Source organism: Mercenaria mercenaria, chromosome 4, assembly GCF_021730395.1.
Source record: "Mercenaria mercenaria strain notata chromosome 4, MADL_Memer_1, whole genome shotgun sequence".
NCBI classification, from domain to species: Eukaryota; Metazoa; Mollusca; class Bivalvia; order Venerida; family Veneridae; genus Mercenaria; species Mercenaria mercenaria.
The window spans coordinates 24,329,704-24,350,640 of record NC_069364.1 but is presented as its reverse complement, the minus strand read 5'-3'; the positions used below and the strand labels follow the sequence as shown (position 1 = coordinate 24,350,640).

Here is a 20,937-nt window from a genome sequence, read left to right as displayed (position 1 = left end):
AGATGTATTACAGCTGTTAAAATGGTCCTATTTTTGTACAGATTATGTTGGCCTCACAGTTGGGCACTTCTTGATTTATACAGAAATAATAGCAGAACACTTTCCTTTTTATACGCCCGTTTGAAAAACGGGACGTATTATGGGAACGCCCCTGGCGGGCTGGCGGGCGGGCGGGCGGGCGGGCGGGTGGGTGGGTGGGCGGCGTCCACAGACCTTGTCCGGAGCATATCTTCTACATGCATGAAGGGATTTTGATGAAACTTGGCACAGTTGTTCACCATCATGAGACGGAGTGTCATGCGCAAGAACCAGGTCCCTAGGTCTAAGGTGAAGGTCACACTTAGAGGTCAAAGGTCAAATTCAAGAATGACTTTGTCCGGAGCATATCTTCTTCATGCATAGAGGGATTTTGATGAAAGTTGGCACAATTGTTCATCATCATGAGAAGGAGTGTCATGTGCAAGAACCAGGTCCCTAGGTCTAAGGTCAAGGTCACACTTAGAGGTCAAAGGATACAAGAATGAAAACTTTGTCCGGAGCTTTCTTCTTCATGCATAGAGGGATTTTGATATAACTTGGCACAAATGTTCACCACCATGAGGCGGAGTGTCATGCGCAAGAACCAGGTCTCTAGGTCTAAGGTCAAGGTCACACTTAGAGGTCAAAGGATACAAGAATGAAAACCTTGTCCGGAGCATTTCTTCTTCATGCATAGAGGGATTTTGATATAACTTGGCACAAATGTATACCACCACGAGACGTAGTGTCATGCGCAAGAACCAGGTCCCTAGGTCTAAGGTCAAGGTCACACTTAGAGGCCAAAGGTCAGATACAAGAATGACTTTGTCCGAAGCATTTCTTCTTCATGCATGGAGGGATTTTGATGTAACTTGACACAATTATACACCATCATGAGACGAAGTGTCATGCGCAGTTCCCTTCTTTAGAATTACTTCCCTTTGTTGTTACTATAAATAGCTTATATTGTAACTTTTTCATTACTAGTTGTAGGGACAAATCGAGACCACTTTTCTGTAGTACAACATGCATGCTACATCCAATTTTGAGGTGTATTTTGACCAGTCTCTACCTGGTAAAGATTTTTGTGAGGACTTACAATTTTATATATTTTTTTTTTTTTTTTTTAAGATTTACTTCCCTTAGTTGTTACTATAAATAACTTATATTGTAACTTTTTTATTATTGACCGTAGGGAAAAACCAAGACCACTTTTCTGTGGTACAACATAGATGTTACTTTCCAATTTTAGGTGTATTTTAAGGTATCTCTACCTGGTAAGGAGTTTTTTTGTGGACTTAGAAAACAAAACAATATGTTATTACTAAACAACCACAAAATTAAAATTCCATTTGCAAATACAGGTGCTAGAGTAAAGAAATTTGCTGTGACGGGCGTATATTGTGACATTCTTGCACTCTTGTTAACGTAGTAATTCAGCAGGGGTCAAATTGTCACAAGAAATTATATAATGTTGTCAGTTTTCTTTTCCTAGAAAATATGCTTATGACAAAGTCAGATTAATTTTCCTGGACTGTTCTATTTATATTCCACTGTATATAATTATATAGTGACCTGGTTTGAAAAAAATGTGGGCTACATATACCATCCGTCTGCTTAAAACTGTCTCAAAATGCTTCATTGTCATTGGTCAGATAGATTTAAACTTAAGCTCAGAATTAGCCAATCAGTGGTTAGAAAGAGGAGATTGATACCAATTCTCTGCTTTATACAATAGTCTCTAAGGCATTGGTTTAGAAAATCTTTTAGTATTGCTGCCAAAAAATGAGTTTCTCTACTTGAGAAATAAAAGTACAGTACAGCCAGAAAGCAATTTCCTAATTACTGTCTCCAAGCATTACCATAAATCAGTTTATGGCATGAAAGCAGCCAAAGTGTCTAAAGATCTCTGTAATCATTATTGCTTGTACACATTGCCAAGCTTTTATTGGTATTTTCTGACAATAACGTGTCAACAAAGTTTGCCTTTTATTGTCAAATTATACATACTCTCAAGCCATATTATTGTTTCATATAGTGTTTACAATGTGCCCTGTCACTCACTCGATTCGCTCAATATTTTGATGGCAGCTTCATGTAGTTATTCTCAAGAAGATGTCTATTGATACTCTAACATATTGATTGAGTTACAGTGTAGGCAAAGGTTGACCATAGTAGGCATGTTTGTCATTGTAGGGGAAATTAGACCACTATCAGAATGTTTGTCACTGTAGGGAAATTTAAATCATTGTTATTATGTGTTTTATTCGACCTGGCGGGGCGGAGTTAATAACTGACTTATGCAAAAAATGATAATTTCAAAAAAAACAGAAAATAGGTAGGGCAATAAACGACAAAAATTCCACACTACATTGGTTACAAGGTAAGGTAAATGGCCACTAAATAAGAAATAAGGTTGCCAAATATACTACTTATCTTGCACATTAATGCAGCGGACCGTCGCGAAACCCCGCCCGCCAGGTCAAATAAAACACACAATAGTATAGAGAAATTTAAAACTTTGTAGGCCTGGGTGTTTGTTAATAAAGGTAATTTTAACCATAGGTGTTTGTCAGTAAAGAGAAATTTTGACCATTGTAGGGCACAGGTGGCAGTAGCGTAAGGATACAGTATGGATCCATGAGCCATATGCACTTAAATTTACTACAATTATAATGTTTTCTTAGGAAAAAAATGACAAAAAGCCATTTTGAAAAAAATTTTGCTCCTGTGACAATGAGCCATGAGAAAGGTGATCAAGAACAGTTTGACATGACTGTGCATTGCTTCCAGGTCCGTATTTTTTTTTCAAAACAATATTTCCTTATCAATGGTTGGCCGCCTTTTCGGCAAAAGATTAATCTTTCAGAAAAACCTTACTTCAAAACCCAGTTCCAAACCGTTTACGCATCACGAGCGAGCAACGGCATACGAAACGATAGTGATTTCTCCACCCGAATAAATCCCACACATTTTTCGCATCGAAGTCTCCCCCATAAAACACATCAAGCTCACAGTGCGAGTTTAAAATATCGTTATAACCGTTCATAACAGACTAAACACAAACAAACAAGACCGAAAACTAGGTTCAATCCTACTTTATTACTTACAAATTCGCTATTTAACATTTTCGCTTTCGGAAATTACCTTCGCCTGCCATGATTACCGTTGACAAGACGGTGGTTGTAAAGAACGTTTTCATTGGCGGAGACAGTTTACGTATTTCAAACATAGCGATAAAATCCAAAGAGTACCCGAATATAAACATGCAGCGATGGCTCACGAGGATTATTTACCAAATTCAAATAAATAACAACTGGTAAGTAATTAAGTAGAATTGAACCTTATTTTTAGTCTTGTTAGTTTACATTTAGCCTATTCTGACTGCTTGCAGTGCTGTTTTTAACTGACATAGTGTACTTGATTTGTTATACGGGGGAGACTTCCGTGCCAAAAATGTGTGGGATTTATTCAGGTGGAGAAATCACTATCGTTTCGTATGCCGTTGCTCACTCGTGATGCGTAAACGGTTTGGAACTGGGTTTTGAAAAATTTTCAAAATGGCTTTTTGTCATTTTTAGCTCACCTGTCACAAAGTGACAAAGTGAGCTTTTGTGATCGCGCGGCGTCCGTCGTCCGTGCGTTCGTAAACTTTTGCTTGAGACCACTCTAGAGGTCACATTTTTCATGGGATCTTTATGAAAGTTGGTCAGAATGTTCACCTTGATGATATCTAGGTCAAGTTCGAAACTGGGTCACGTGCCTTCAAAAACTAGGTCAGTAGGTCTAAAAATACAAATACCTTGTGACCTCTCTAGAGGCCATATAGTTCATGAGATCTTCATGAACATTGGTCAGAATGTTCACCTCGATGATATCTAAGTCAAGTTCGAAACTGGGTCACGTGCCATCAAAAACTAGTCAGTAGGTCTAAAAATAGAAAAACCTTGTGACCTCTCTAGAGGTCATATATTCCAAAAGATCTTCATGAAAATTGGTCAGAATGTTCACCTTGATGATATCTAGGTCAAAAACTAGGTCAGTAGGTCAAATAATAGAAAAACCTTGTGACCTCTCTAAAGGCCATATTTTTCATGGGATCTGTATGAAAGTTGGTCTGAATGTTCATCTTGATGATATCTAGGTCAGGTTCGAAACTAGATCACGTGCGGTCAAAAACTAGGTCAGTAGATCTGAAAATAGAAAAACCTTGTGACCTCTCTAGAGGCCATATATTTCATGAGATCTTCATGAAAATTGGTCAGAATGTTCACCTTGATGATGTCTAGGTCAAGTTCGAAAGTGGGTCACGTGCCTTCAAAAACTAGGTCAGTAGGTCAAATAATAGAAAAACCTTGTGATCTCTCTAGAGGCCATATTTTTCATGGGATCTGTATGAAAGTTGGTCTGAATGTTCATCTTGATGATATCTAGGTCAAGTCCGAAAGTGGGTCACGTTCCATCAAAAACTAGGTCAGTAGGTCAAATAATAGAAAAACCTTGTGACCTCTCTAAAGGCCATATTTTTCATGGGATCTGTATGAAAGTTGGTCTGAATGTTCATCTTGAAGATATCTAGGTCAAGTTCGAAACAGGGTCATGTGCGGTCAAAAACTAGGTCAGTAGGTCTAAAAATAGAAAAACCTTGTGACCTCTCTAGAGGCCATACTTGTGAATGGATCTGCATAAAAGTTGGTCAAAATGTTTATCTTGATGATATCTAGGTCAAGTTCGAAAGTGGGTCACGTGCCTTCAGAGAGTAGGTCAGTAGGTCAAATAATGAAAAAACATTGTGACCTCTCTAGAGGCCATATTTTTCATGGGATCTGTATGAAAGTTGGTCTGAATGTTTATCTTGATGATATATAGGTCAAGTTTAAAACCGGGTCAACTGCGATCAAAAACTAGGTCAGTAGGTCTTGAAATAGAAAAACCTTGTGACCTCTCTAGAGGCCATACCCTTGAATGGATCTTCATGAAAATTGGTCAAAATGTTCACCTTGATGATATCTAGGTCAAGTTTGAAACTGGGTCACGTGCCTTAAAAAACTAGGTCAGTAGGTCAAATAATAAGAAAACCTTGTGACCTCTAGAGGCCATAATTTTCATGGGATCTGTATGAAAGTTGGTCTGAATGTTCATCTTGATGATATCTAGGTCAAGTTTGAAATTGGGTCAACTGCAGTCAAAAACTAGGTCAGTAGGTCTAAAATTAGAAAAATCTTTTGTCCTCTCTAGAGGCCATATTTTTCAATGGATCTTCATGAAAATTGATCTGAATGTTCACCTTGATGATATCTAGGTCAGTTTTGAAACTGGGTCACGTGCGGTCAAAAACTAGGCCAGTAGGTATAAAAATAGAAAAACCTTGTGACCTCTCTAGAGGCCATATTTTTCATGAGATCTTCATGAAAATTAGTGAGAATGTTCACCTTGATGATATCTAGATAAAGTTCAAAACAGGGTCACGTACCTTCGAAAACTAGGTCAATAGGTCAAATGATAGAAAAACCTTGTGACCTCTCTAGAGACCATATTTTTCAGTGGATCTTCATGAAAATTGGTCAGAATTTTTATCTTGATAATATCTAGGTCAAGTTCAAAACTGGGTCACATGAGCTCAAAAACTAGGTCGCTATGTCAAATAAAAGAAAAAACAACGTCATACTCAAAACTGGGTCATGTGGGAAGAGGTGAGCAATTCAGGACCATCATGGTCCTCTTGTTTTCCTAAGAAAACATTATAATTGTAGTAAATTTAAGTGCATATGACTCATGGACCCATACTGTATCCTAGGTACGTTACTGCCACCTGTGTTGTAGGGGTGTTTGACAGTAAAAAGGAAATTTTAACCATAGGTGTTTGTCAGTAAAGGAAAATTTTGACCATTGTAGGGGTGTTTGTCAGTGAACAGAAGTTTTCACCATTGTAGGGGTGTTTGTCAGTAAAGAGAAATTTTGACAATTGTTCTTTAGTTAAGAGGAAAGTTTTACCATTGTTGGGAAATGTTTTACCGACATATTGACCATTTCAGGCGTCTTTGACAGCTGCTGTATTTGTATTGGTATTTTTTTGTAGACAGACCTTGACATAAAGTATTGAATCAAGTTTGTTGTTAAAGGTGTCGTATTTCTTTCCCAGTAACTTTATATTGGCACTTTACAGAATATTTTTTTCAAACTGAACTTGAGGTTTAGGTTCCCACTCTGAAGCAGAGGAATAACAGTATTTGCATTTTCCCTGTTTCTGTCAGGTCTCACAGATAGTGTTAGAGAACCACATACCGATTAGTGCAATAAACAGCGTCATTCCAAAAATAACAAAAAGGACTTTGGTCTATAAATTTTGCTGTATGTCTGGCCATCGTAAGACCTGTCGTATGTCCGAGCCTTGGTATATATCAGAGATGGAGAACAAAATTAATAACTTCAGACTGCTATATCTATGTAAGAATCATTTTGTAAAACAATTGTCTTTTCTTGAGGCGGAACTAATGGTCTGAACTGAACTCTTAGACAAAAGCTCAGTTATTTAGTTAGCCAGGAATACCAGATGAATGACATTAAATTTCAGTTTGAATATTTACATGAAAAGAGAAGTCCATATCTTGATAGACTGTATCTGTTTATTGTATTTTTCAGTCACTACGTTCTATAACATGGCATCATGAGGGTAAACAGTTTATGTCGTGTCATACAGATGGCAGTCTTCTAACGTGGAATATTAAGTCTCAAGGAAAACCAGTCAGTATTATTACACCTCATGGTTAGTATACCAATGTTTATAGTTTCTCTTGTAGAGTTCTTTAAGAGCACAAATTTGAGCTTTTGTAATTTCATTGTGTCCATTGTTGTCTGTCATTGTCAACAGTTTGAAACTGGGTTATCTGAGGTCAAAAACTAGATCTCAAGAGTATTGGTAATACTTCAGAGGACACACTTCCCACCAGATCTTCATACTTCTTTGTATGAAATTTAGGTCCAGTATGAACTGGATTATCCATGGTCAAAAACTAGGACACTCGTTTCATAGAAAAACTTTGTTATATTATTTTGTCGATGGAATTTTGGTCAGGTTTGAAGCTTTGTAACTTGAGGTCAAAAACTAGGTCACTTGGTCAAATCACAGAAAGACCATGTTTAAATACCATGTTTACACTATAGAATAAACATTTAAAGCATTGCTAACAGTAAAGAAGCCATGTTTTTACTTAATAAAACTTAGCAATATTTGCCTTCATATAGTGTAAGTACGAAACTGGGTGAACCGAAGTAAAAAAAACTAAGTCACAAGACAAATTCATAGAAGAAACTTGTTTACATAATAGGGGCCACATTTTATACCTTATCTCCATGTTGTTAGAATGTGATAAAATTAACCTAAAATTTGACACCAGGTCATCTAAGAGTTAAAATTCAGGTCACTAGGTCAAATTAAAGGAAACTGTGTGAACATATGTTACCTGATTTACATAAAACATGGTCAGAATACTTCTTTTAATGAAACTTAGGTCAAATTTGATACAAGGTTATCTGGGGTATGCACTGAAAGACAGGTGAGTGGTACTTGGCTGTTATGGCCCTCTTGTTAAATTTTAGTGTTGAATATTTTAACAAAAGACATCACTTAGCAAAATTAACAGTAGTCAGACATAAAGCCTGTTACTTAACAGCCTTAATTATTTCGACATGCATTAACCACTGGTCTGATGTTTTAAGTGAGATACTAGTTTGGTTTATCAGTCATCAACTTCATATTTCATGCTGTTTATAGCAATTACATTTGTCCTAAACAACACTTAGCAGAATTAAGTTTTGTAAGGATTCAGGATGTTTGTTCAAATCAGAGAAATTCCCTTGTACTGTAGTATATGTTGCGTTTATCTGTTGCAGCAAAAGTTGGGAAAGATGGGCGGCCGGATGCTTGTAAAGCTATAACCAAAGTGGAATGGAAATCATCACGAACTGGGTAATTAGAGATACGTTCTGTCTATACAATCAGCTCCCAAACATCACACACATAGGCCTGTCTCACTGTCAAAATGCAGTTTTACGTATAATCCAAGTTACAAATTAGATGATAGGGCTTTTAGTAGATTGGTAGATTTTGAAAATTGGTCACAAATGGTTATTTGCCAGACAGTGTTGGAGATTGTATTACTTAGAGCTTTGGCTATGCTGTAACAGAATTCTCATCAGTGTTTAATAAATTACATAGTTTGGTACAGGAATGTTATTTTTAGCTCGACTTACTGAAGAACAAGTAGAGCTATTGCACTCGCGGCGTGACCATTGGTTAAAGTTTTTGATAAAAGTCAAATATCTCTTTTACTATCAAAGCTTTTGACTTGAAACTTAAGATAGTTATTTACTATCAAAGTCTGCAACAGGAGAAACAATCCCCATAACTCTGATTGAATTCTGGCAGAGTAATTCCCCTTTTTACCTTAGAATTTTTTTATTAAACTTTTTGATAAAGTCCAATATCTCTGTTAGTTTCAAAGCTTTTGACTTGAAACCTAAAATAGTTATTCATTATCAAAGTCTACACCAGGAGAAACAATGCCCATAACCCTTCTTTTGACTGGATACCACTAATTATGTCTCCCACCACACAGTGGTGTGGGAGACATATTGATTTACTCCAGTCTGTGTGTGTGTGTGTGTCTGTCTGTCACAAAGCTTGTCAGCACTCTTAAGTCGAACATTTCTCATCCGATTTTCACCAAACTTGAACAAAATGTGTTTGACCATAAGACCTCGGCCAAGTTCGATAACTAGCCAAATCGGTCCAGGCGTCGTGGAGTTATGGCCCTTGAATTACCAAAAATCGGCCTTTTTACTCTTGTCCGCACTCTAATTTGAATATTTCTCATCCAATCTTCACCAAACTTAAACAAAATGTGTTTGACTATGAGACCTCGGCCAAGTTCGATAACTAGCCAAATCGGTCCAGGCATTTTGGAGTTACGACCCTTGAATTATCGAGAAATTGGCCTTTTTACTCATGTCCGCACTCTTAATCAAACATTTCTCATCCGATCTTCACCAGACTTGAACAAAATGTGTTTGACCATGAGACCTCGGCCAAGTTCAATAACTAGCCAAATTGGTCCAGGCATTTTAGAGTTACGGCCCTTGAATTACCGAAAAAATCTGTCTGTTTACTCTTGTCCGCTCTCTAAGTCGAACATTTCTCATCCGATCTTCACCAAACTTGGAAAATGTGTTTGGCCATAAGACCTTACCCAAGTTCAATAACTAGCCAAATCCGCCCAGGCACTTTTGGTTTATGGCCCTTGAATTACTGATTGGATCCACTCATCCAGACCATCTAATTGGATCCACTCGTCTAAAACATCTAGAGAAACTAACATTTTTCATAGGGGCAGTTGTGGGAGACATGTGCTTTTCTCAAAAGCATCTCTAGTTAATGTAGGCTATTGCATAAATTAACATAAAAAAGCATGGTTAAAAATACATTGTAAATTTACTGCATAAATGGGTGACAGCATAATAAAAAAATATGTGTACGTCTTAAGTTCAGTGGAACAAACATCTTTGTTTGAAATTAGGAAGGAAGCCTACAGTGACAATTGCCTCTTTCTTTTTGATTTTGTATTCTTCACTGTCTGATTTAAAAAGGCATCACATTGATTAACGAAGAATGCTGAAAAGGATATGAGCCACACCATGAGAAAACCAGCATAGTGCATTTGTGACCAGCATGGATCCAGACCAGCCTGCGCATCCTCACAGTCTGGTCAAGATCCATGCTATTTGCTTTCAAAGCCTTAGTGCAGTTAGAGAAACCGTCAGGGAACAGCATGGATCCTGACCAGACTGCGCGGATGCGCAGGCTGGTCTGAATCCATGCTGGTCGCAAATGCACTGTGTTGGTTTTCTCATGACGTGGCTCAATTATGAGGATTTATGCAATCAGATAAAAATTGCCGTTTGTCATTCTAAGTCCATTGCGGGCCAAATTCAACAAGTAGAAGTTATTTGTGTTGATTTTTGATACTATAAAGGTTAGGCCGATGGCTAAGGTTCATAACTAGGTGAGTACGAGCAATGAACGTGCATGACTTACCTTTAAAAAACTGAGGGATATATCATGTATAGTCATGTCTCCTTTCTTTGGAATACTGTTAGTTCCAGCATCATGCAATAAAGCTAACAAAACATGTGTTTTTAGGGTATTTTAGCAGATATGTTGGCAATAGAATATTAAAACATAAAGTGTATATGGGTTGTAGGTCACTGGATCAAGCTGTTGGGGTTTGAACCACTCATCCACATAGTATTTTGACACCAGTTAAGGATTGTGTTTAATACAGTTAAGTTTCAAAAGTATGAGTGTCTGTTACTGAAATGAAAGGAAAATAGTGAGTTCTTTTGATACTATGATGCAATTAAGGTAGTGGACCTGTAGTGAGAAATTTCTGTTTGATTATGTTTTTCTCGTATATACACGAGTGTCTTTTTCATATTGAATTTATTAAACAAGTTGAATAAAATGCGAGGCTGCGAGGCTCTGACAAGTATTTTATCAATTTTATTCATTGAGTTTGATAATTTCAATGTGGAAAGTTCCAAATGCAATATTCTTTTTTATCACATGTTAGCTTTTCCTGCGGGAACATCAAAAATTATACTTTCTTTACCTATTATAAACAAATCAGTTTTACCAACATCTCTTACTTTAAATGACGTCGATGTTAAAGCTTCATTACACTAGTGTATCATCAATTTAATGTAATGGCTTTATTTCATTCCCTCAATGTCACACGTGTGTCTGATAAATGCAATTTTGGCATTCTGAAATTTGGAAAGCCAGGTGCTAGTATGAGCTACGTTATCGTCCCAAGAATACTGCTAGACCATTCAAGAATACGTAATTGCCCGGAAATTGGAGAATGTCATCATTGGTTCACTACCTTAAGAAGCCGTGTACTTCTTTGTTGTCTCTAACAGTCTTCCATAAAATTGACATATTTGTGCATTGGTCTTTAAAACCGAGGGATGATAACTTATCTGTACTAAAATTAGGTTTGATAATCTGGGAACTACCTTTCTCTCATAGTCTTTGATTGAGCATTCAGTATATTCGAATCTTTAAACTTTACTTACCTTTAGTTAAAACTGTAACATCAGCTGTAGAATAGTTTGTCAAGCTACTTGAAACTGCATATTCTCTATCTAAATCATCCATTGTTATGCATGCTGGACCTTTAGGACTGGATGATTGACTGAACTTGAATCACTTACCCTCAGTGATGTTTTACAAATCTTCTAATGATTAACATCTTCCATGCTTGTCCTTTTTTTAAAATTGTCATGTTGACTTGTGCTGGTGCTGGACCTTTGTGGCCAAGGAGTTCATGCAGCTGATTTCAAATGGCATGTGCCACTTTGGGATTGCAGCTGCAAGTAATGTAGAATCTTTTAATTAAAGGCACCCATCCCATGGTCCCTCTTGGGTCAGCCACCATTAAAAGTTGGAATGACTCTAGAAGACATAAATTATGTCTGTGTGACTTACAAAATCTACTCAGGTGCTAGTAAGAATCTGAAAATGAGGCTAAGCAGGGCATTACGGGAGTAAAACGTGTCCCTACGTTTCTATACCCATCCCAAAAAGCTTTAAAGATAACCAGTCTAGTTTAGTAGCACCCACATAGGGTTTATAGACCATACTGTATTCAAGGATTATCCCAACAACAGAAATAGCACAGTTTGCTCAAATCACAACAATGGGTATAGATGCTTCCAGAGTAATGAAACTAAATGTCCATTATGAAACTGCAAAATTCAGGCATGCATTTCATGAAAGATATAAAACATTTCAGGAACTCCATCAATTTTCTGTAATGCAGTATGATTTATAAAGTCTCTGTTTTCACAAAATATTAAATGAAATATTACTGCAGGATGCTTATTTTCATTTGCTGCAGGATGTTTTTAGCTCGACTATTCGAAGAATAGTCTAGCTATTCTACTCACCCTGGCGTCGGCGTCGGCGTCGGCGTCACACCTTGGTTAAGTTTTTGCATGCAAGTACATACAGCTATCATTTAAAGGCATATAGCTTTGAAACTTATTTATTCTTTTTCTAGGTCAATTACCAACCTCACTGGGTCAAGTTCCATAACTCTAACATGTATTTTGAGCAAATTATGCCCCCTTTTGGACTTAGAAAATTCTGGTTAAAGTTTTACATGCAAGTTACTATCTCCAAAACTAATGCAGATATTGAATTGAAACTTCACATGTGTCTTCGGGGTTATAAAACTAGTTGATAGCACCAAGTCCCATAACTCTGACCTTCATTTTGGCCAAATTATGCCCCTTTTGGACTTAGAAAATTCTGGTTAAAGTTTTGCGTGCAAGTACATACAGCTATTACTAAAAGGCATATAGATTTGAAACTTATTTTTTCTTTTTCTAGATCAATTACCTACCTCACTGGGTCAAGTCCCATAACTCTGGCATGTATTTTGGCCAAATTATGCCCCCTTTTGGACTTAGAAAATTCTGGTTAAAGTTTTGCGTGCAAGTCAAACAGCTATTACTAAAAGGCATATAGATTTGAAACTTATTTTTTCTTTTTCTAGATCAATTACCTACCTCACTGGGTCAAGTCCCATAACTCTGGCATGTATTTTGGCCAAATTATGCCCCCTTTTGGACTTAGAAAATTCTGGTTAAAGTTTTGCGTGCAAGTACATACAGCTATTACTAAAAGGCATATAGATTTGGAACTTATTTATTCTTTTTCTAGATCAATTACCTACCTCACTGGGTCAAGTTCCATAACTCTTAACATGTATTTTGAGAAAATTATGCCCCCTTTTGGACTTAGAAAATTCTGGTTAAAGTTTTACATGCAAGTTACTATCCCCAAAACTAATGCAGATATTGAATTGAAACTTAACATGTTTCTTCGGGGTTATAAAACTAGTTGATAGCATCAAGTCCCATAACTCTGATATGTCCCCTTTTGAACTTAAAACTCTTTTGATATTTAACATTTTGGGTAATAATTTCCAGCTTCTGTGACAATATTTCGAATAGTCGAGCTTGGCTGTCTTATGGACAGCTCTTGTTTTTACTTAATATTTTTGCCTATTTTCCAAAACAGTTAAATTCAATTATAAAGTTCCTAGTTCTGATGGTTTGAGAGACTTAATTCAAAGAATGATGAATAAACAGAAATTTGCTGTTAGTCATGTTTACAGACAACAATGCCAAGCTCAGACTTGATTTAATTTAATACTCTTTGTTGATGTTTGGACATTTAACAAAAAAGAAGGGAAAAATTTAGATTCTTAATGCACTTCTTGTAATATGGATCATCAGACTGTTGATGAAGTATCCAAACATCATCCAGACACTTACAGAATGATGTTGGTAGAAATTCTCCTTTTTTATATGCCTTAAAATGGGATGTATTGTGGGAACACCTGCGGTGGCTGGTTACGGGCAGTGTCCCTTAAGGTTGTCTGCACTTACTTGCAGCTCTCACCTAATGTTCACCAAATTTTGTCACAACATTTATAGCCAAGTTCAATTGACCCAATGGCTCTTGAGTTATGGCCCTTGAATCCAGTGTTCACTAAACTTGTTCACAATGTTTATGGGTATAGAATATCATCCAGGTTTGATAACCATCTAGATAGTCCCAGTGGCTCAAAAGTTGTGTGTTTAGGCACAGAATCAGTGACACACCCTAATTATAATGGGTACATTTTCCTTACTGAAATCTGTAACATAAATGAAAAAAGATATGCATTTGAATACCACTTTACTTGTTTCTGGGACTTTGTTCTTCCAAAGAGTTAAATTTGTGTAGTTGTGTTGCTATGGTGATTGAGGTACTTGACATCTGAGAGATTGAAGGTGGGGCGGGCATGGCATTTTGATGCCTATTCACCATCAAGACTTAGTCTAGAAGTCTGCATAGTCCATTTATGCCGAGTTCCATTAAATGTAGTATATTTTGATGAGGGTCCTTTCCAAAAGTTTTTTTTTTTTTCAAAATCAGGGTTATATCCAAAGGGTTTTGTTTCAAGATATAAGATAAATGTTTCGTTGCAAGATGTGTGAAGATTCCAGGAATATTCTTAACTCATGCTTACAAGACACCTTGTTTGTGTTTGTTTGGATTGCAGTTTGGTGCATTGAAAATTGATTCCACTGTGTTATTTACAATAGATTTTATAAAACTTTATACACAGTAGAAGGTCATGGGGTTTACATCTTAAGATATGTCAATATTTCCAGAAACTCATGTTAACAGCTCAGTATATTCAGTCTTTTCATATGTCTGTCCATGCATTTTGAAACATGAGAGCATTGTTGCTTTTGTGTGTCACTTAAGTTATTGTACAGAAATTGCCTTGGGTTTTAAGATTTTTACAAACCTATCCTACTGCTTGAATTCTATATTTGGAATCATGCATTATTTAGTTTGTGTTCTGCTTAGTACTGGGCTTGCATAAGAAGTAAAAGATTCTTGTCTGTAAGTTCTCATTAAACTTTAATGACACCTCTTTAAAAAGTTATAAATTTGAGCTGCGCCATGAGAAAACCAACATAGTGGCTTTGCGACCAGCATGGATCCAGACCAGCCTGCACATCCGTGCAGTCTGGTCAGGATCCATGCTGTTCGCTAATGGGTTCTCTATTTGCTATAGGCTTTGAAAGCGAATAGCATGGATCCTGACCAGATTGCGCGGATGCGCAGGCTGGTCTGGATCCATGCTGGTCGCAACGCCACTATGTTGGTTTTCTCATGGCACGGCTCAAATTTGCATGTGTTAGGTTCTTTGTTGTTGGCATAAGAATCAAACCACTTTATTTCAATGGGGAGGTAACCATACATATTTTATGGAGGATGTCTGTGGCTCGGGTTCAAGGGCGTTGTGTTTGTTGTGTAAGATAATCAACCAGCTGGTTAAGAGGTCAGTGGCTCTTATTGATATCAATTTCCCCTCTCCTCCTTCCTTTAAAAAATGGTTATAATGAAGTCAAAACTGATTGACTTGTAAATGAGAACTTTGTGGCAGGGAGGCAGGAAAGACTTTTATCATTATTCAGTGATTGTATTGTTTGTCATTACATTTAAAAACAAGCTTTTACTTGACAACAAACAACAGTCGCTGGCAACAGTTACTGTCAAAAGTCAACATAAGTTTCTGTCTGTAGACTTCGGTTACTAACAGCAATGACTGATGTAAAACAGCAGTTGCTGATTAATGTTGATTAACAATACTTGCTGATAATTGCAAGCAGTTGCTGTTATTGTAAGCAGTTGCTGATGATGGCAAGCAGTTGCTGATAACGGCAAGCAGTTGCTGTTGATGAACAGCAGTGATGATTGACAGCAGTTGCTGATGATGAACAGAAGTTGCTGATGATGGCAAGCAGTTGCTGATGATGAACAGCAGTGATGATTGACAGCAGTTGCTGATGATGAACAGAAGTTGCTGATGATTGCAAGCAGTTGCTGATGATGGCAAACATTTGATGATGATTGACAGCTGTTGCTGATGATGAACAGAAGTTGCTTATGATGGCGAGCAATTGCTGGTAATGAACAGCAGTGATGATTGCAAGCAGTTGCTATGATTAACAGCAGGTTTTGACAACTCGAGTCAAACAAAACAAAGAAATCAGATTCATAAAATAGTTTAAGTACAATGTTTGTTGTAAAGTTATATAAACAGAAATCAACAGTTGTGTCATTATAATGAATTCTTCACATATAAGAAAGTACTGGTAACAGATGGTGCAAATATTATGCAAATATGGAACAAGCACGTGCCAGATTGTTTGATCAAGATTTGTTCTCGTAATGATTTATTTAAGTCATGCTAGTGATGATTGTGGTTTTCATTAAATGAACACATGTGGGGGGCAATAAGCTATTCAAGGGTCTGTTTTGAAACAGTCAGTTTTCATCTTTTGCCTGCTGCTGCTGGCAAGTTGTTCAGCCTTTGCAACCAGTGCAGACCAAGATCAGACATGCAGGTTTATCATGGTCTGCACTGTTCGCTATTCAGTCAGTAACTTCTTATTGAATACCCCTTCAAATAATAAATGGTACTGCCCAAGTTGAATGATGGACCATTCCATTTTAGAAATTTAGCAGGCTAAAGGTTAATATTTATACACTAAGTTTGCATAATCCTTTCAGTGACATTGACTTGTGCTAACTTGAAAGCTTGATGGTTTTACCTTTGTATTCAACCATCTCAACTATCACAGTATTTGACTTTCTTGACTGACATAGAATGTGATATTCATTACTGCTGTAGAATGTGACCTTGACTGCCAAAGGATATAACTTTGACTGCCATATGATATCACCTTGACTGCCATAGGATATCACCTTGACTGCTATAGGATATGACCTTGACTGTCATAGGATGTGATCTTGACTGCCATAGGATATGACCTTGACTGCCATATTAAATGACCTTGGCTTTCATAGCATGTGAGCTAGTGACATTGTCTGCCCGAGTGTAGCTAACGTACTGCGTTAAAAACAGTTTCACACTTCTCAGAAAGCCTGGTTTTGTGCAGTAAATGATGTAGCAATATAATGTGCTAGTTCTGTCATTAATCTTTGTTTTATTTCATAAGAAAAATTACACTAGAATGATTATCCTTGCAGCAGTTGTTCAGGAATATATATCAAAGTTCAAGTATTATTTTACAGCAATAAAGTTTTGGGAGAGGATTATAAATGGAAGAAAATTAGGCCCCATGTGTTAGTTAATCTTCAAGAAAGTTTCTGAAATTACAATTATTGCCCATGGGAACCCTGTGGGTTCTGATGATAGATTTTAACAAGCTAAAGTTTGCACTGAAATTGTTATTAATCCATTGATTTTGGTGGTATTACATGGAATTACATGCCATTAGGAGAAAATATCCATGTGTAAATTCTGGCATTGTTTCAAGATTTTCACTTCGGTTGGAGTCTGTCACTTCAGTTGGAGTCTGGAAGGAGAAGAGTTATTGGTAGAAAATGTCTGCCGTAGCTGTCAGATAAACAGAATTTGTCTGCGGTGTAGGGTGGGGATAAACAAATTTGCGTTTATTTGAAGGTGGTTTTAAACCAAGTTGTCTCCAGTAGTTGTTTGGGTATAGAAAAAACTGTCTTTTATTTAGTAGATTTTTGGGATCAGAATATGTCTGCAGTAGTGGGTGGGGATAAACAGAAATTATCTGCTATCCTGGTTTGGGATGAAGAGAGAAGAGATATGAATAGCAGTGTTTCGTCATAAACCAAATTACCTTTATTAGTTTGTGGGGATAAACAGAATTATCTACAGTCATGTTTTGGGATGAACAAACATTTGTAAAGCATTTGTTTGGTTCTAAACAGAATTACCTTCAAGAGTGGTAGGGATAAATATTATTGTCTGCGATATAGGCCCCATGTTCACAAAACATTTTTATGTCTTAGAAGATTTTGGGATTGAAATTTTGACAGGAAAGTTTACTTAACTTTAAGATTAAATTCCAAAGAAACTGATCATCAGTACTGAATAGTCACTTGAAAGTAGTCAGTACAGGGGTTTCTTTAAGTGCCAGGGACGAAGATTTCTGCTTCCTATAGTGGTCTGACTTTTTCTGTAGCAAATAAAGTTCTAAATTGGAGAGCTCCAAGATCCCCTCCATTGTCTACTTCAGTAATTAACGAAACACCTTGATAGATGCAATTCAGTTTTGTTGATTTGACAGAATAATATGTGCTTGCTGTGGCAACAAATAGTCCAAAACTATGACAAAAAGTGGTGCAGTAGGATTCTTAGATAATTTAAGAAGTACATGAAACTTGGTATGTGGGTAGAAGCCAGTATGGAGAATGTGCATATCCTTTATTTTGCAACAAATGTTGTTATAGCAACAGATCGGAAAAAAAAAATCTGAATTCTAAATAATTCACAAAGTACAAGACATTTTTTCAGGAATCTTCATAAGTAGAAAAAGTGTGGAGAATTTGCACATTATTTTGTTTGCACTGTTTTCTGTCCATTTATCCACAAGATTTTTTTTTTGCGTGGAAATAGTGATCCACAGATAGATGGCAATTTGAAGAATTTGCAAATTCTTTTATGTTGTTGCTATGGTAACAAATGTGGTTGCAGTGGCAACAAAAAGTAAAAAAAAAAATACAACAACTGGTTGATCATTTTATAACCTGATAAGTACTAGAGACTTTTTCATAAAACCTGGGACATAGATGGGATATAATTTAGAATGTACAAAGCTTTTATTTTGTCTTCATCTGTCTTGTTTGTTCATCCTTCTGTCCATCTATTAATCAAGCACAACTTTCAAAGTACAAGAACTTTTTTCATGAAACCTGACTTATAGATGTTACTAGATATTTCAAGATTTTTTAAGTTCTTTAGTTATATTTCAGTTTCTATGGCAGCTATCATGACAAAATTTACTGTCCATATTATTGCTTGGTAAATGGTCTTGTCAGACACTCCTTTGCAGTGGAAACTCTGAACATTTGTGGCTTTACTGAATACATTGTATTGGAATTAAGCCTGTTTTATAGGGAAAAAAATATTGTGTCAGTAACTGATATTTGTAATAACTGTGATGACATTTAACAGTATCTTATTTTTATAACTGAGGTTGGCAAAATTAGGTCTTAGACTACCAGATTAGTTTGTTTCACATAAAGAATTTATTTCTGAAATATTCTTGTTTATTATATTAGTTATAATTTCTGTTGATGTCTTCAACTGCAAAGTTTCAAAAAAGAATATTAAAAATGACTTGCAAAATAGTAAAGTTATGGACAAGTTGGTTGATTGATTTTCAGCTTCAGCACCATTTAGTACGATTGTACCAGTATTTTTTTTTTCACCCAGATTGACAAAAATTTACCTGACAATCTGGCTGTTAATGAAATACATGAAATTATCTCCAAGTCCAACTGGACTTGAATGTTTTTTGTAAATTACCTATGATTTTTATGTTCATTTCTTATTTGAACTTCTTATATATCAGTATTGTTTATGTTTATGCCAAAATAAGATTAACAAATTTTTCCTGCCAAACAGGATGGAGGAAAGAGAGTGATAATGCAAATAAAAAGGCAGTGTTTTTTAGTGTATTTTAACCCTTACCATGCTGGACACAACTGATTCTGCCTTTGCGGCCAGTGTAGATCATGATCAGCCTGCACATCCATGAAGTCTGATCATGATCTGCACTGTTTGCTATTCAGTCAGTATCTTTTTGGTAAGCACCCCTTTATAATAACAGTTAATGGTACTGTCCAAATTGAAAGATGGACAAGTCAAGTTCATTATAGGTAATATCTACATATTATGTAACATATTATGTAGCAGGTTAAGGGTTAAAGATTTACATAAAAATGCACAGGCCATTAATTATATCAGTTTCTCAGTGTCTGTTACTTTCTTTTGTTCACATGTCTCATTATAGGCCCTTGTGGTTAATGCTGCAGACTTGGATGTGCGTTTGAGCTGTAGGAAATTCTTTTATTTGGTGTGCAGCTTTATTCTTCATCCATTGAATACACTGTGTTTCTCTCTTTTTTCTTTGTTCTAAATTCCAACGTTTACTATGTAAAATCATTTCATTGTACATTCTGTGAGCTGATTTTCAAGTGAAGGAATGCAGAAAAGGGTATGGAGATCTTCCTGGGACCCTGCCAGTGCAAAGGGTCACCAAGGCTCTCCCTAATTTGTCATTAGCTGTTAGTTTGACCGTTAAACAAAACAGAGAAGGACCTGTGTCCCAAAAATGTCAAAAAACCTTTGCTAAGCTTATAATATGTTGTTTTGAATTATATTAGAAAGCACCATCAATTCCAGCTGATCAGTGAAAATGATATTTTCAGTAGACAACCGTGCTAGTTAATAAGACTTTGTGTAAAATCAAGAATTTTCAGAAGAGATTTATATCATTGCAACTTTACACCTTCCCAATTCCAGTTCTTTGGCCATATATTGTCAGTATTTTGCTAAGCTTCCCATTTCTGTTCTTTGTCCATATATTGCTAGTGTTACATCTACAACTCTGACCAATTCCAGTTCCTTGGTCATGCTATGGATATATCAAATTTTAGTGTATGTCTTAAACCAAATTTGTTTTAAGAACATGATTTTTCTCATAAATAGTTTAGTCATTGTGCAGAATTTTCATGTATTTTGAAAAATGGATTAGAGAACAAATAATTAATTACGTATTTATGTATTTTTCAGTGACCCTCTGATAATTTTTTCTGGCGGGATGTCATATGATCGTGCAGGACGTACACCTTGTATAACTGTGATGTCTGGTAAAAATACCACTGTACTCGAGATGGAACATACCATCATAGACTTCGTTGTCCTATGTGAAACCCCTTGGCAAAATGGTCAGTGAAATATAGAATTGAGCCGTGCCATGAGAAAACCAACATAGTGGGTGTGCGACCAGCATGGATCCAGACCAGCCTGCGCATCCGCGCAGTCTGGTCAGGCTCCATGCTGTTGGCTTTTAAAGTCTATTGGAATTGGAGAAACTGTTAGCGAACAGCATGGATCCTGACCAGACTGCGCGGATGCGCAGGCTGGTCTGGATCCATGCTGGTCGCAAAGCCACTATGTTGATTTTCTCATGGCACGGCTCAGTTATTTATATATAAAACAGTTGAAACTCGGTTTCTCAGAGTCGAAGAGATAACAGAAAGTTGTATTAAAAATGATACTTCGTACACAAGTTTTCGGACGGGACTGGAATATGTCTTAGAAATAGCAGGCATTTTGAGATAAGGGAGTTCAAGTTATAGAGTTTCAGCTGTATATTCAACAAATGTTGTTATTTATGCTGTATGTAAAATGTCCGAAGTTATAAAGTGCTGAATTCATCAGT

The 20,937-nt window shown here is 36.5% G+C and overlaps 1 protein-coding gene across 5 annotated transcripts in view; it reads left to right on the top strand.

Moving 5' to 3' along the window:
* The window catches only part of LOC123551218 (syntaxin-binding protein 5-like), a 145,883-nt gene that overhangs the window by 38,053 nt on the left and 86,893 nt on the right, over positions 1-20,937 (top strand). For 3 of the 5 annotated variants that reach the window (XM_053540771.1, XM_053540770.1, XM_053540767.1), the window contains exons 8-11: positions 6,661-6,784; positions 7,912-7,987; positions 10,050-10,079; positions 20,286-20,440. In XM_053540771.1, the coding sequence (XP_053396746.1) occupies positions 6,661-6,784; positions 7,912-7,987; positions 10,050-10,079; positions 20,286-20,440 (385 nt within the window). The remainder of the gene's footprint in view (positions 1-6,660; positions 6,785-7,911; positions 7,988-10,049; positions 10,080-20,285; positions 20,441-20,937) is intronic. The other 2 variants (XM_053540772.1, XM_053540768.1) reach the window with 1 other exon arrangement.